Genomic DNA, 15,675 nt, shown 5'->3' with positions numbered 1-15,675 from the left:
TCCTTGGGAGCGGAACACGGTGCCCAGGGGCTTTAGGGTCCCCTGACCAGTAGAGAGCTGGAGCTGCGAGGCGCACTGGGGGCTGTGCGGCCCTGGGGGAGGCCCACGTGTCAGGGATGGGAGCCAGGACGCCTCCGAGCAGGGGCCCTCTCTCCTCCCGAGCCACGCCTGGCCCCGCCACCTCCCCGTGGGTCCGTGGCAGACCCCGTGGACCAGATCTGCCCCCTGCTGTGTGGCCCTGAGGTCCCTGGAGGCCCAGTGACCCGTGTCTGCTTCACAGCCACCACAGTGTGTGCCAACACCAGGGACCGGATTCGGGGCCTGCTGCAGGCTGACGCAGGTGAGCGCCCCCCTGTGGCAGAATGCAGAGTGGCACGTGTCACTTTCCCAGCGGAGGAGGAAGAGGGCCCTGACACGGCCCGCCTGGGAAAGCGGATTGTGCTGCGGTCAGACAGCCTGGGGTCCCAAGGAGGGAGGTGGCCAGAGCGACGAGCTTTGGGAGGAGCACAAAGACAGATGCCTGGAAGAGCCACACGGGCCAGGGCATCTATAAGGGATGATCAAAAAATGAGTGTTTAAATTAAAAAAATTATTACAGCAGAACATTTCCATTCATCCCCCTCAGAATCTGCCCCTTCACTATCCCATCATCCTTGCTACTTTCTGAAGCAGGTCTGCAAGTCCTCTTTTGTGAGTGTCTTTACAAGGTGTGATCAAAAGTAAGGTGAATGCTGCTTCTGAGTGCCATAGAATAAAAGGGCAGGTTCGTGAAAACACCCTGGCATGTCCTCATCCACCCTATTCACTGGACCCGGCACCGAGTGACTTCTGGCTCTTTCCCAAAGTCAAAGTGACCATGAGAGGAAAATGTCTTCAAGCCATTCAGGACAACTGAAGACACTCATGAAAGAGGACTTCCAGAACTGCTTCAGAAGGTGGCAACTATGATGGGATGAGTGTGTTCAAAGTCGAGGGGAAGCATCTTGAGGGGGATTCAGGGCAGCGTGTCCTGGCAGCCTGGGTTCCGCCCTGAGGGGCCAGGTGGGCTGCTCTGTAGTGTCCTGCTGCCTGTCTGTCTCTGCAGGGAGGAGAAAGACGGTACTGCTCACCTGGGCCTTGTTGCCGAGCTGGATGGGATCCAGTGTGAGCTGTCACATGGCACGTCCAAGGCTGGGAGGCAGCTGGCCCCTGACAGCAGGAGCTTGAGGCTGACCCTTCCATGTCAGGAGGTGGCTGGCCATCCTCCAAATGATCTGTCCCAGGCCCACCCACCATCCACCTTCAGGGACAGCAGGCAGTGCCAGAGGATGGACCTGAGGCAGGACTGGGACTGGAACTGGGGCAGGGTCCCTCTAGGAGAGGGTGAGGTTGCCTTGGGCCAGGTGGGAGTCCTGTGCTTGCAAGGCAGGTGGGGTGGAGGAGTCCTGGCGTGCGGCCCCCCGTCCCTGACCTGCTTCCTGCTGGGGGAGCCTCGGTGGCTTCTCAGCCTCCAGACGCCTGGCCTCTGACCAGGCGGGGACAGAGCGGACACCACGTGCCTGAGCTCAGCCTGTCATACACTTCCTCAGGGCTCTGTGCCTGGGACAGGTGCCACAAAGAAGCAGGGACACCTTAGGGTTCCCACTGGTGGTGGGAGGTGTCCAGCGTGCAGGGCCAGCAGCAGCATTCTCTCAGGGTGCCCCCAGCCCCCCACCTGCCCCTCGGCCCGGGGTCAGCCAGCACCTTCTGCCTGACTCACCCCATCATGGGCCTTTTATTTGCGGTCAGGTACCCTGATGGTGGCTATTAGGGTTGTTTGCATTTTCTATTCTTACAAACACCAAGATGTGAGTCTTCGTCCTTTTCTCCATGTACCTTTGAGGACTTCTAGAACAGACTCCTCACTACTGCTCCCCTTCCCAGGAATGCACGCTTCCACCTTCCACAGGCCTGGTTCTCAGTCTCTGAGTCCTAGTCTACAGTTGTGTGCGCGCGCGCGTGTGTGTGTGTGTGTGTGTGTGTGTGTGTGTGTTACTGAGGATTGAACCCAGGTCTCTAGCACTCAGGTTTATCCCCACCCCACCCCTTCTTTGGGAATTGAACTCAGGGCCTCAGACTTGCCAGGCAGGTGCTATGCCACTGAGCTACATCCCCAGCCCCCTCAGCCCTTTTGTATTTCTTTTTTTTGCGGGGGGGAATATCGGGGATTGAACTCAGGACCTTGCACTCACTCTCCAGGCAGGCGCTCTGCCACTGACCTAAATCCCTGGCCCCTTTATTTTTTATTTTGAGACAGGGTCTTGCCAAGTTGCCCGGGTGGGCCTTGAATTTGGGATCTTCCTGCCACAGGCTCCCAAATGCTGGGATCAGGTGTGCACCACCATAGCTGGCTTCATAGTCATTTTTTTCCAGAGATCTCACCAGTCTGAGGTGGGTCTGCCTGTGCCTGCCTGCACCCTGTGTATGCACCTCCCACCCTGTGGTCCCCTTTGTACCCTAGCCCTTTGCAGTGGCACCAGGCTGGGATGTTCACTTGCTGCTACCTGTCTCCCCAACTGGCCACTGCTTCATGACGACAAGTTTCTGCCTCTTCCTATGTCTCCCAGAGCCCAGCACACCTGACGTCCAGGATGGTACAAACCCAGCAATCCTCCCTGCGTGAATGAACAGACAGAAGTATGGAAGTGTGGTTTTAATGGTCTCAGAGGCGTGAAAGCAGTGGATGGAGCATCTGCAAGGGGCCCTAGGAATCCTACAGTGACCTAGTTGTCTCCCCACCTGGAAGCCAGCCAGGCAGTGAGAGAGAGTACTGTGACCTCAGCACCTGTGGGACCTTAGCACCCATTGGAGTACTGAAAATCTCAGGTTCCGTGGTGAGTGCTAGTCAAGGCCTTCTGGTAATTTTTTTAAGGTCATAGAGGCCAGTGGAAGCAGGGAGACATCTGGTGGCCGGAAGTTGGAGGTAGCTCCAGAGAGGAAGGGGCAAAGGAGGGGAGCCTTGGTGTGGGTGCCTGGCCCGTGCCCCACTTCCCCAGCACCACGGCCTAGCATCTGGGTGGCATCACCTAGCCCAGGCTGGTCGTGTTGGTCAGGTAGAAGGGGCGGATGGCCACGCGGAAGCTGCTGAAGGAACCTGAGGCACAGGGAAAGGTGGAAGTGCTCCTAGAGCTGTTGGTGCCCAGGGCGCTGGGGATGGAGGTCTTCGAGCCCTGGAAGCCCATGACGTCCACCACAATGCTCCGTCCGCAGAGCATCAGGGCTGTGTTTTCGTAGCCGATGCTGGGATCCGAGGAACCAGACCTGGTGAGGCCTAAGGCTGGGAGCTCGTCCGAGAAGCAGGAGAATCCAAGGTTCCAGCAGCTCTCTACGGTGGGGAGGTAGGAGAGAGTCCAGGAGACCAGCCTCTTCTTGAAGAGGAAGCTAGGGTGCTGTGGGGTCTGGAAGGACTTGTATGGGCTGTTCATGTAGCCAGAAGAGAATCTTTCCTCATAATAGTATTGATAACCTCGGGTCTGATACCTCCAGTTCTGGGAATCAGAACTGGCTGTCACCAAGGCGCTCCAGGTGGCCGAGGTGTAAATCCGGGGCTTGTAGGCATCCTCGGTGAGGTTCAGGCCCTGGTACTGGGCCAGAAGCCACAGGGGCACCGTGTGGAACTCCAGGGCCTGCAGGATCTTTCTCTGGAGCAGGGCCTTGTGGTCGAGGTACAGGGACAGGTTGAACTGCAGCTGGAAGAGCTCCTCGGGCAGCATCATGGGGAAGCGCACCTGCTCCAGCAGGACCTCGGCCTCCCTCTGGGAGGCACCCTGCTCCCTGATCCAGCTGTCCACAGCCTGCAGCAGGGCCAGCTCGCTGGGCACGACCACCTTGCTCCTGAGGAGGAGGGCCTGGAGCAGGGCTGCGGGGACACTTGGCCAGGCCTCAGCCTGTGTCAAGGCCCCGAAGTTCCAGGCCAGGAACTGCACACACCGCTCCTCCAGCAGGGTGTCACCCGTATCCTGTGCATAGGCGTAGAGGTCCAGGGTCGTTCGGAAAGAGGGGTCCTGGGGGAGCAGGGTGGAGAAGAGCCGCGCACAGTAGTCCTGCAGCTGCTCAGCCCCATAGGCAGATGCCAGCTTGTGCAAGCACTTGATGGACAGCAGGGAGACTTCGATCCTCCGGGAGTAGAAGTACCTGGGGGAGAGAGGGGAACTAGTGCCTGCCCTGCAGGATGGGCAGCAGCTGTGCCCTGGGGCTGCTGCCTCTCCGGGGAACCACATTCTGAATCCTGAATCTCACATTGGCTAAAAGCAACTGGAGGGTGTCGGCCATGAGGCAGGGATAACCCCCACTGCCACTCCCTCCTTCACCAGTGACGCAGGGGTCCCTACCACCCCCATCTCTCCTGCTTTGTCAGCTGGGGCCTGGGCACTGGCCCTGCCATCCCGCAGTCACACCCTGGCCAGACCGGTCATGCCCCGCTGGGTTCTTCTCTGCCCAGCACCTGTCCTGTGGTGTGGGATTTGGGCAGCCCGACCCTTCACGCCTGCTGTCCCTGCAACCCCAGCTCACTGGGAGGGCCAGGCCCAGAGGTGTCCCTCACCGTCCCCCTTGCACGCAGGTGTCCCTGAGAGAGCTCAGCACCCCTGCAGTCGGTGTCACGGTGGGCTTGGGGAGAGAGAAGGGTGACTGTCTCCTCCTAAACTGTGACCACCCCTGACATCCACTACACCCACTCTGAAGCTGGGCTGCCCCCAGAGAAGGGTGCTGGACTGTGTGTTTGGGGCACCGACCTCCCTGCTGCTGACCGTCCGAAGATGGTGGTGACAAGAGGAAGAGGTACTGCAGAAGTGTTTGTCACCAGGTTTAATGCACATCCCAGCCAGAGCAGTGCTCCTGGGCCACAGGCAGCTACACTGTGCCAGGGAGGAGCGGGGCCCAGCCTTGAGCAGGAGGTATCAGTGTCCCCATGGGCAGGGGAACAGGAATCAGAATGAGTCTCCTAGCCCTGTCCGTCTTTCTCAGAGAAGAAAACACTGAGAGGGAGGAAAAAGGCCCTAAGCCAGTGGGACTGGGGGCCCTCAAGGCCCAGAGCAGCTGGCGGGGGAGCCAGCTAATGGCTGGGACCCCCAGTGTGGCAGCTGGCGTGGAGGCACTCTGAACAAGGCAGCATCTCTGCCCACCGTGGGGGAGTGGGCCGGGAGAGAGAGACAGAGACACAATGACAGGTGGAAAGACTGCGTCACAGCCAGGGCGGGGGTGGTGCTGAGCTCGGACCCAGGGTGTCTGCTCCAGTGGGGCCCAGGCAGGCGGAATGGGCCCTGCCCCATCTCCAGTGTGTTTCAGAAACCGGACCCACCAGGAGGTGCACAGGCTGCCTTACAGAGTTTTTATGCTAGGCCGGAAAGAAACCATTGAAATCTGTTTTTAATTGCCAATACTGTTCTCTCTTAAATGTCATTTTCAGTTGTATAAAACTTTGGATCTTAAAAAAAAACAAAAAAAACCAACTTTGGGTCTTGTCTTAAGAATGAGAGAATCATTTTTAATAAACGCAGGTCTTTTTTTTTTTCCTTTTGGTCCTGGGGATCGAACTCGGGTCCCTGCGCTTGTGCACCAGGTGACAAAACCACTGAGCCAAATCCCTGGCCCAATGCAGGTCTTTGTTGTTTTTTTTTTTTAAATGCTGCTTTCAAAATACAAGTCCCCAGGAGGCCTCTTTGGGGTGAGATTGTAACCCTGTCCCTCAAGCCAGCAGGGGAGCCTTGGGTCTCACCTTCCTCATCAGTGACATGGCAGAGCCCCCAGTGGTGACACGAGCCACATGTGTGGACTGTCACACTTCTCCTTCCACAGAAGCAAGGACAGGGAGGACAGACGGGGGAGCATGACTGTGATCATTATTTTGGCTACTTAGAAGACTCTCACGTTGCACGCTTAAGATCCCTGAGGTAGACAGGTCGGGTGTGTGTGTGTGTGTGTGTGTGTGTGTGTGTGTGTGAATCCTCCAACTGTCGCATCAGTGTCTGTGCCTTCCTGAGGGCTTGGTGTGCTCTGTGGCCCAAGTCCCAGGTCTGCTGCCAGGGCCCCACTGCTGGGCAGCTGCCAGTCTTGTAGCCTCGGTGGGAGGAGAGCCAGAGACGAAGGCCCCTCCTGCCCTTAGCACACACCCCAACACACGCACACACGCGCACACACGCACCCGCAGCATTCCCTTCCTGCTGTGCCTCCTGAGCCTCCCCAGACACCACACAAACGAGTTCAGCCTCCCGCTGCCTCAAGATCCACAGGTGCTCCAAACTGAGAGTCCGGAAGACTTATTTGTCTGTTTGTTTGGTACTGGGGATTGAACTTAGGGCCTTTGCACTGAGCTACACCCCCAGCCCTTTTTAATTTTTACTTTGAGACAGGGTCTCTCTTAAGTTGCTGGGCTCAAATGTGTGATCCTCTCGTGCAGATGAGCGTGGGTGCGAGTGCATGTGTGTACACAAGTTGAGTGTGTGGCACACACGGGTGTGTGAGAGAACGTTTCCGTGTTTGTGAGCACATGTGTACACCAGGAGTGTGTTTGTGTTTTCACAACAGCGCTGTTGTGCCGGGGGAGGGAGGGAGGACACATGGGCAGCTCAGGGACCCGAGTGACTCACCTCAGAAAGTCCCTGGCGACGAACATGCACTCGCTGTCCACGCGCATGACCATGCTGCTGCCCGGCTCCTCCCATAGGGCCTGCGCTTCCGGGTTGGCGGTCAGGATCACCGTGTGGGCGCAGAAGCCCAGCACCTCCTGGCCCTGCCCCACCACCTGGATGGACAGGTCGCAGCCCCGCTGGCTGTCGAAGATCAGGCCGAGGGCGGTGGAGAGCTCCCCGGAGAGGTCGAGAGTGTGCTCGGGCCTGGTCTCTGTAGGGGGCGGTGGGAATGTGTGTGTGAGGGCCCAGTGCTGCCGCTGCTCCCTCGCTCTGGGACCCGAGCCCCACTCTGCCCCCCGGGACGGGACTCAGTCTCTTCCTTGGGAAGGGCTGTGCCAGCGCCTGCCGACCTGCTCCAAAAGGCTTGGGAAGGTGACGGAAGGGACAGGCCTGACCTGCTCTGGGCCCTGGAAGGAGGTGCAGCTGCCAACTGGGAACACTGAGCAGGAACAAGCGGCCCCTCTGCCCTCCCCAGGCCCACATTTGGCCCTTTGCCCTGCCCCCCCCACCCCCCCGCACAGGCAGCACCCCAGGTGGGGATTTGGTGGCCCCAAGCTCAATCGACCAGTCATCGCAAGGTCACCCTTCTAAGTCCAACCCTCGTCTGCAGACTGTCTGCGGAGGCCCAGGAGTCAGGGGCCCATGACACCGCACGTTAGAGCCTGGGGAGCCCCAGCAGCCTCATGGGGGTCAGGGCTGGGGAGTCATTACCCGAGGCCCCAGGGTATCCCCTCTTTCCTCACCCTGAAGACCCTAGTGGGAACCAAACACCACAGGTCCGGTCTTCGTTCAGGTGGGCCTGAATTGGTCTTGACATTTAACCCTGGTGGGTCGGCCCCGTTCCTCCCCACTGACCCCCAGGACCCTCCCAACTCATGTCGCCAGCCCCTCCCTGGCCCATACCAGCTCCCCTAGGGCTAACCCAGCTACGTTCCCCCTGCCCCTCCTAACCCTGAACCCCGCTCCCCAGCCAGCATACAGCTGTCCAGCCTTGGGAAATTCCACCCCCGCCCCCAGGCTTCAGGGTCTCCAGCTGGGGGCCGAGGGAGGTGGGCTAGAGCGCCCCACTGTCCGTGTGCCAGCCCAGGAGGAAGTGAGGGAGGCAAGAATGACTAGAGAACTCCAGTGGGGCTCCGCCTTGGGCTGCTGGGAGCACAGGATGGGGTCGGGATTGGGCAGGGCTGGAGGTCTTCGGCACTGTCAGTCATCTGGAAGCACTCGAGCGCCCCACAGCGGCCTTGCAGGAGGGCTGCCGGGCTGCCGGAGTGAGGGTGAAGTGCTCTTGGCCTTCTCAGGAGCAGAGCCCCGCCCAGCATGCAGCCCCTTGCTTTGGGCAGGTCCTGTGGCAGTGGGGTAGACGAGGGCTCTGGATTCCTGGGGGGGGGGCAGGTTCTGTGGACCTCTTGCCCCACCCTACCCTGCGTGGAGCAAGTGAGGGTGTCACCCAACCTCTGTCTGCACCGATGTGTGCTCGTGTGGTGGGGGGACAGAGACGAGGGAGGAGCCGCCCGCCTGCTCACCATTGGCGCAGACCACGCCCGCGTCCTTGTCGTGCCTGCAGTTGCTCTTCAGCCAGCCCAGGGACCTGCAGCTGGCCAGTGAGGGCTCTGTCCCCGTGCACTGTACCTCATCCAGCATGACAGGGCCAGTTCCTGTGGGCACAGGAAGGACAGAGGCTGGGCCTCAGCGGGAAGAGGCCAACAGAGCGGCTCCTCTCCGGGCACTGGAGGAATGGCCATTCACCCCCCGGCCACGGGGACGCTGGCTGCCACCTCTGTGGCTTCCCGTTCCCTGTGACCCTGGGCAACACTCGGGCATCAGCTCAGATTCGTCTCTGCACTGCGGTACCAGACACTTAGCCTCATTCTTACAAGGCTTAATGGCTGCTTCAGAGACACCAAATTAGTCCCCCATAATCCACGAGGCTAGCTCACCACCACCACTGAGCCCCAGGGCCCTCAGGCCAAGCTCAAATGGGCCATCCCAACAGGTGCCAGTGGATAGAAAGCAGGGCCATAAGCTGCACATCTGTGAAGCCCAACTCTGGTCTTGGGGGACTTCTCAGTGGCCCCAGCCTTGGGGAAAGGGTAGCAGCCCCACCTGACCCAAAGGCAGCTCCGCCCAGCGCCTCCGTGGCATTCTGGAAGCCCAGGGCGCGGCAGACGACAGTGGCATCGACCAGGTTCCAGAGGTTGTCACACACTGTCCCCCACTGGCCTCCGTAGAAGATCTCCACGCGGCCCTCGTTGGCTGTGGTCCCATTGACCAGCCGCATGTCCCCATCTTGTGCACCTGCGGGAAAGCCAAGGTCAGCCGGCAGGTAGCAGCAACGTCCCAACACCTGGAAACCAGCTGGGGTTCAAAGTGCACCGCTTCAAAACCCCCTTTCTGTCCCTGAAGGGCTGTCCACTAAGAGGGAAAGATCTGTAGGACCCCGCAGAGACCGAGTCGTCATTCCTTGTCCACGAGGTCCCAGGCCTTTGCTCCACAGGAAAGCAGCCCCAGCACCTCAGGGTGAAGGCAGAGGCCCCCCAGGAAGAACAGAGGGAAGGAGGCCCGAGAGCGCCCCACCTGTGAGGGTCTGTGGCTCCAGGGTGCTGGCACTGGGGTCAGCAGGCCCAGGGACCCCTGGACACACAGTCAGAGTACAGATGCCCCTCACCTTCAGGTGGTGTATGGCCCAATAAAGCCATCGAGAATTGAAAGCTGAAGATGTGGGAGATGCGTGTAATCCACCCCAGCTCAGGGACAGCCTGGCTTGCACAGAGTGTCGGGTGTGTGGGGTCCCCCAGGCCGCAGCTGACTGGAGCTGCAAATTGCTGCCCTTGCAGTACCATAGGCGAACAAGTGGAGGCCACAGACCACCCACCCGGGAAGATTGAAATTCAAACGCCAAGTGCGGTTTCTATTAAATTCGACAGTTTTTGCACTTTGTAAAGTGAAAAAGTTTTAAGCCAGGGCCTGTTTGTGCTTCAAGCATGGAGGGAAATGGGATTGCTGCTCACCCTTGCTCTTCTGGAATTAGTCCTCAAAGACCCCTGGCCCCTGACTGCTGGGTCGGGCAGGAGCTGAGAGCCTGGATTTAGGGGTTGTCAGTGCTGAAGGGAGATGTACCATGAGGGTGTGGCAGGCCTCCCTGAGAAGCCAGCAGGACAAGGACAGGGCTTCCACAGGCCACGGAGGAAAGGCCCAAACTCTTGGAAGTCTGACCCATGTCCTAGGGCTGGGGACCTCATGGTAACCCCAGTGTCTGGCTGGTTTGTCCTGTGCCCCGCTGGGCTCCTGGACCCATGGGTAGAAGGGGGGATTCCTTGGTATCTTTCCCATCGCCTGCATCTCACCTGAGCCCCGGAGCCCCGGTTCCCTCAGATCTACAAACCACCTTCACTTGGGGTGACTGGACCTCCACACAGGAGTCCCTGGATTCAGGTGCCAGGCAGGACACCTCTGTGACCTACAAGTAGGGGTTACCCCACACAGTGGGGCACAGCAGGCTCTCAGGTTTTTCTTGGGGGATTTCCCAGAGGTGCTACTCACCTTGAGTCCCTGGGACCAGCAGCCACAGCCAGAGGAGCCACAGGACAGCCATGGTCTTGGCTGCAAGCATGACCCTGTGGCAGAAGGAAGGAGGATGGCATGAGATCCAGGAATGCATGGGCTCCAGGACTGAGCTGCTCCAATTTGTTTGTCCGAGTGCTGGTCCCTGAAGGGTGACCGAGCTCTGGCCAGATGCAGCAGGTGTGCCGCGGTGCCTCCAGGGACAAAGGCAAGGCTGTCTGGGGTTGGAGTGGGTATGAGGAGGGTGTGAGCCTGACTGAGGTCTGGGCCTTATCTTCAGGCCACAGACCCCGAGGGTGTGCCAGACCCCAGAGGTCTGCAGCTGAGATGAGCCAGGGGTTTGGAGAGTGGGATGGAGGGGCAATGCAGAGCATGGGGCCCAGCAGGAGGAGGCCATGGAAAGCAGAGCAACAGACCACAGGGAGACTTCGGCTTCAGTGGCCTGTGGTGGGGGAAGGTGGACAGAAGGGGTCCCGGTGGAAGCTCAGGTCTCTGTGCAGCTGGGTGGGGAGGTGGCCATGGCTGTGACCCAGGACATAAAGGCCACAGGGCCACCTGGGCAGGGAGAGGACTCAGGTCTTGGCTTTTGGCCTGAGGTCCTCTCCTCTGTATAACTCTGGATGCTTACTTTCTGTCTCCCTCTGCAGTGAACGACCACCTCCCTACCCCTTCTTGGGTCCTGTGTAGGGACAGCCAGTGGAGGAGCCAGGGAGAAGCATGGTGGGGGACCCGAAGGGAGTGGGAGAGGAGCCAGTGAGGAGGGGGTGTCAGGGAGCCAGAGGGAGCCAGGAAGGAGCCAGGGGAGAGCCAGTGGGGAGGTGTTGTGTCTCCGGCTCTGGAAGCAAGCAGGGGACTGGGCACTGGGCAGCACTTCTGTGACTCTGGCTACAGGCCCAGGCCTGGTGACCCTGAGGCTGGCTCCCGCCCCTTGCTGCCCAGAGGTGGGGCAGCAGCACCCTCAGGGGTAGTAGGAAGTGCACGAGGGAGGCTGCCCCAGCCCCTCTGCTTGGAATCTGCATTAACAAGACCCCCAGGGGTCTCCCACTTGCATGGGCCCTGCAGGACAGCTCACCTAGGTCTTGCTGTGGCCCTGGAGAAATAAGCGCTTGGCTGAGCGAGCTGAAGCCCAGAGACACCAGCCAGCTCCAGTCACACTCCGGTCTCTGCCTGTGCCGGGAGTGCTACGCCCTGGCAAAGCCCTGGTCCCTGGAAAACCAGCATGGTCCGTCACCCTCTCCCCCTGGTGGAGTCACAGTGACCAGTAGCCGAACGGGCACTTGCTGTGTGGACCTTGCTGCCCTCTTGGTGGCAGTGACCGTCCATTTCTGCCCTTGTGTGGGAAGCTGGGACAAAACTCCCTGTGCTGGGCCTTTGTGCAAGTTTAGAGAAGGGACTCTTCTTTCAGGTGGGTGCAGAACCTGGCCTGGGTATACAGACCTAAGAGATGGCTGGATTTTAAACTGCTTGCCCTTTTGGCTGGTGTCTTTGTGTAGTCAACAACCTGCCCCACTATACGCAGAGGCCCTGCAAGTCTGGAAACAACAAAGATGGTTCCTGGGCTCAAGAGCACAGGCTCCCCACCTCCCAGCCTGGGTGCAAAGAGGGAAGTGGGGTGCCCCTTGATCGTGCTGTGAAGAGAGGTGTGTCCAACCAAGAGCAAGAGCCGGGAGCTTACCTGCCCAAGGCAGCTACTGAAGGCGTCCTGGAGCCTCCCTCCGGCCGCTGCAGGAGCTCTGTGTGGAGAGACCCTCTGCAGAGGGCCCAGAAAACCTTCCCTGTGTGATGTGTTCAGACAGATCCCCGGAAATGCCTTGAAAAGTCTAGTTTCACTTCCCAGAAACCACATGACCAAGGCTTTCTCTGGGGTTGGCTGCTGACCCTAATGCTCCACTCAGCTGGGTATGCAGTGGCAGCAGCTGGAGCAGATACACCTCCAGCCTGGACTGATGGTGTGGGGACAGAGGGGAGGCAGGGCCGGGGGCAGATGGGCAGAGGTCCCGGGCCCGTGCCTACATCTTGGGAGTGTGGCTGATGACATGGATAAGCACCCCACCCCGTTCCTGGGCCTGGGCCTGAGCTCTTGGGTCAGAGCTCTTGTCCTGCTGATCTCTGACTGAGCCATGGCCCATGAGGCTGCATGGCACTGACCCTGGCTAGGGGCTAAGAGGCCGGAGCTCCAGAAGACTCTGCCCAGGCAGAGAGCTGCAAGTGAGCAGGCTGGACCCCCACGCTGTGTCTGCCCCAGCCTGTGCTTGTCACCCCGACTATGCCACCCACATTCAACAACTGTTGTTGTCCTAATGTCCCCCTGCAGTGGGGCGGGGATGTCGTGGCTCTGCCCAGCTCCCCCCCCCCCCCTTACACAGAGCTAGGGCCTCGATTTCTCCCCAGGAGCACTGTCTCTGACTCCAGGCTGTGGGCGTCAGAGGCCCTAGGTCCCCGGTGTGGCCCCAGCCTTGCAGGCTCCCTGGCCACACAGTGGTTTCAGGGAGGTGCTGTGAACCCAGTGGGCACAGCTCAGAGCTGAGGGAGAACTGTCCTGGGCTGGGCATGCCCAAGGGCCAAGGCCTGGAGGGAGGCTGCAGGATGAGCCCCGGGTGCAGCTGGCCTGGGCAGCATGGAGTTGATGTCTTCTGTTGTGTCTGTCACCTGCAGCCTGTGGTCCCAGATGATGGGTACATGGAAGGTGCTCGGGGTCTCCAACCAGGCTTCCCAACCTGGCGGGGCAGTAGAATTACCCGAAATAAACACCAACGCCCAGATGGTCACACTCGGGGCTGGGGGAGACACCAGCATTTTAAAAGCCTTCAGATGGCTTCAACCTGAGGCCAGCACTGGTTCACTGAAAGCTCAGAGCCTGAGAGGGCCAGTGGAGGTCAGACACCCCATAACTATTTTACCCAAGAATGGGGTATCCCATGGTCACATGGTCATCTCATCATCTCTGGAGAAACAGTGGCAGTCCAGGGAGCAGCAGCGGAGAAGTGACAGGGCATCCGGGGAGTTTTGTGCTCTGATCAGATTAAGGGCCTCAGGGCTGGCGGACACAGACACTGACGGCCTCACCTCTCACAGTCCCCAGTCGCCTTTGGAGAAGCGAACGACAGGAAGGACAGGAACACACACATGAACGAGCAGGCCCCAGCCACAGCCTGTGGGTCCAGGAATTGCACTTCTGCAGCTCTTCATCTGGACTCAAGCGCCCTGGCTCCTCCTGGGGTCCTGTTGCTCAGTTAGTCTCTGGAACGTGGCTCGTGTGATCCCTCTGCTCTGTGTCTTTTGGACGTACACGGGCCCAGGTCCCAGAAGGAAATTGATGGTGCCCAGATAAAGGCCATCTCAGGGGGCTCCAGCAGAGGGGCAGTTTGCAAGGGGTGACCAGCAGGGGCCACTTGTGTCTGCAGCTGGAACAATGGCACTGTTTCCTCTGCCAGGCTAGCAGAGACAGCAGACACCAGGCCCAGCCAGAGCACCACAGAGGGAGCTGAGAGGCAAAACCCATGGGATTGTGTGACTCCTGTCACTGGATAGTCAGAGGAAATCCTCCAAGCAAGCGTCAGGGCTCCAACTCACACCACCCATGGGGAGAGTATAGATTCGCTGACTTACGTCACAGAGCCCCAGGATGCGTCAGTGAGAGGCAGGCAGAGTTAAAGAAGTCTACACTCGGAACAGAGTGGAGGCCCTTGAGACAAGCGTATGCTCTGTGGGTGGGTGTTTATGTGGCCGTGGGGGTGTCCTCAAGACTGGTGATCCAGGCTGCGTGTTCCTACTGCCTGTTGCAGTACCCATTTGGTACCCATCAGAATGCAGGCCATTTCTATGGGTTTCAAGTTTAGCGAGGTGTTGCCCTGTTTTACTTTCTTGAAAATAGAAGTCTGTGGAAGGGAAAACCCAGGCTCACTTTACAGGGGACAAGAATGGGCCCTATTTACTGGTTTAATGTACTTTGTTTGGAGTTTCCTGGAGGAAAAAGGACATTGTAACCTGAGGCCACTCTGTCCTGAAGGTGCAGTTCTCTTTCTTCCCCCCATGTCCAAAGGTTTATTGACAACATACAGAGTGATATTATCCTGAACAGAGGGAGAACTGTGATTTGTGAAGCTTATATGCTTTAAAAAGCTGTCAAATATTACAAACATCACAAAATGCAGAAATAGGGTCGGGGAAATAGGCCCAGTGGTTCTGCTGCCTGCCTTTCAAGCACAAGGTCCTGAGCTCGCTCCCCAGTATCCAAAAAAAAAAAAAAAAAAAAAAGCAGAAATAAAATCACAATGTTTTGCTTAATAAGCCAAGAACTCCTCTAGGAAACTTTCTTTTTTTTTTTTTCTTCCTATGATCTGTCTTTTATTTTGCTCTTTACTTATATTTTGGGTTTCTCATATAAAAGAAACCATGCTATATTTAAGCTTGTGTGTCTGATTTACTTCACATTATGGTCTCAAGGTGCATCCATTTTCCTACACAACTCAAGTTTATCCTTCTTTATGGCAGAACAGTACTTCACTGTGTGTAAATACCACATTTCCTTTATCCATTCATTCCTTTTTACCTGCAGCCTCACCAGCATTTATTATTTGATTTCTTTCTTTTTTTTGTACCAGGGATTGAACTCAGGACCTCACACTTGGGAGGCAGGCTTGGGACCACTGAGCTAAACCCCTGGCCCTTGATTTCTTGATGATAGCCATTCTTTCTGGGGTAAGATGAAAACTCAGTGTTGTTGCAACTGCATTTCTTTAATGGCCAGCAAGACTGAAGAATTTTTCATGTATTTTATTGCCCATTTGTACTTCTTCTGAGAAGTGTCTGTTCATTTTATTTTATTTTGTGTGTGTGTGTCTGTTCATTTTAGTTGCACATTTTTTTTGAGGCAAGGTCTCGCTATGCAGTTCAGGCTAACCTTGAACTCATTATGTAGCTGAAGCTGTCCTCAAATTCATGGCGATCCTTCTGCCTCAGCCTCCCGAGTGCTGGGATTACAGGTGTGCATCACCACACCTGGGTTTTTCTTTATATATTCTAGATATGAGTCATCTGTCCAATAAATAGCTGGTAAAATTTTTTTCCACTCTGTAAGTTGTCTCTTCAATCGTTGGTTGTTTCCTTTGCTGTGCAGCTTTCTTTCTTTCTTTTTTTTTTTGGTACCAGGGATTGAACGTGGGTCCTTGCACTTGTGCAGCAGGCTTGCTTGCTTTCTTGCTTTCTCTTTCTTTCTTTCTTTCTTTCTTTCTTTCTTTCTTTCTTTCCTTCTCTCTCGCTCACTCGCTCTCTCTCTCTCTCTCTCTCTCTCTCTCTCTCTCACCGGGAATCAAACTCAGGCCAGGCAGGCACTGTGCCACTGAGCTACATCCCTGGCCCAGAAGCTTTTTAATTTGTTGATTCTTGATATTATTTCTTGTTCTGGGGTTCTGTTCAGAAAGTCCTTGCCTACACCTGTCTTCAAGAGTTTTACCTATTTTGTCTTCTA

At 57.4% G+C, this 15,675-nt stretch overlaps 1 protein-coding gene across 1 annotated transcript; it reads right to left on the bottom strand.

The window, feature by feature from the left end:
- Window positions 1–2,656: 2,656 nt before the first annotated feature.
- Lgals3bp (galectin 3 binding protein) lies at window positions 2,657–12,029 on the bottom strand. Its single transcript, XM_004860839.3, has 6 exons — window positions 11,881–12,029; window positions 10,185–10,258; window positions 8,748–8,939; window positions 8,168–8,299; window positions 6,606–6,858; window positions 2,657–4,152 (listed from the first exon to the last, which is right to left on the bottom strand). Exons 2-6 carry the CDS (start codon window positions 10,252–10,254, stop codon window positions 3,045–3,047), a joined length of 1,755 nt encoding a protein of 584 aa, XP_004860896.2. The 5' UTR covers window positions 10,255–10,258; window positions 11,881–12,029; the 3' UTR covers window positions 2,657–3,044.
- Between the last annotated feature and the right edge of the window lie 3,646 nt (window positions 12,030–15,675).

This window comes from Heterocephalus glaber, unplaced genomic scaffold (assembly GCF_053883595.1).
Source record: "Heterocephalus glaber isolate CG9 unplaced genomic scaffold, H.glaber_assembly_v1.0 deba00000937, whole genome shotgun sequence".
In the NCBI taxonomy this organism is placed as follows: domain Eukaryota; kingdom Metazoa; phylum Chordata; class Mammalia; order Rodentia; family Bathyergidae; genus Heterocephalus; species Heterocephalus glaber.
The sequence above is the reverse complement of the archived record's forward strand: the minus strand, read 5'-3'. Positions and strand labels throughout refer to the sequence as shown.

Bases quoted from the DNA above. Each gene is read 5' to 3' on its own strand.
- Lgals3bp (XM_004860839.3), bottom strand. From the start codon at position 10,254: ATGCTTGCAGCCAAGACCATGGCTGTCCTGTGGCTCCTCTGGCTGTGG. The intron at 8,300-8,747 runs GTGGGGCTGCTA...CTGTGCCCACAG, and splicing joins CGGAGCTGCCTTTGGGTCAG to GAACTGGCCCTGTCATGCTG. The intron at 4,153-6,605 runs GTGAGTCACTCG...TCTCTCCCCCAG, and splicing joins GTCGCCAGGGACTTTCTGAG to GTACTTCTACTCCCGGAGGA.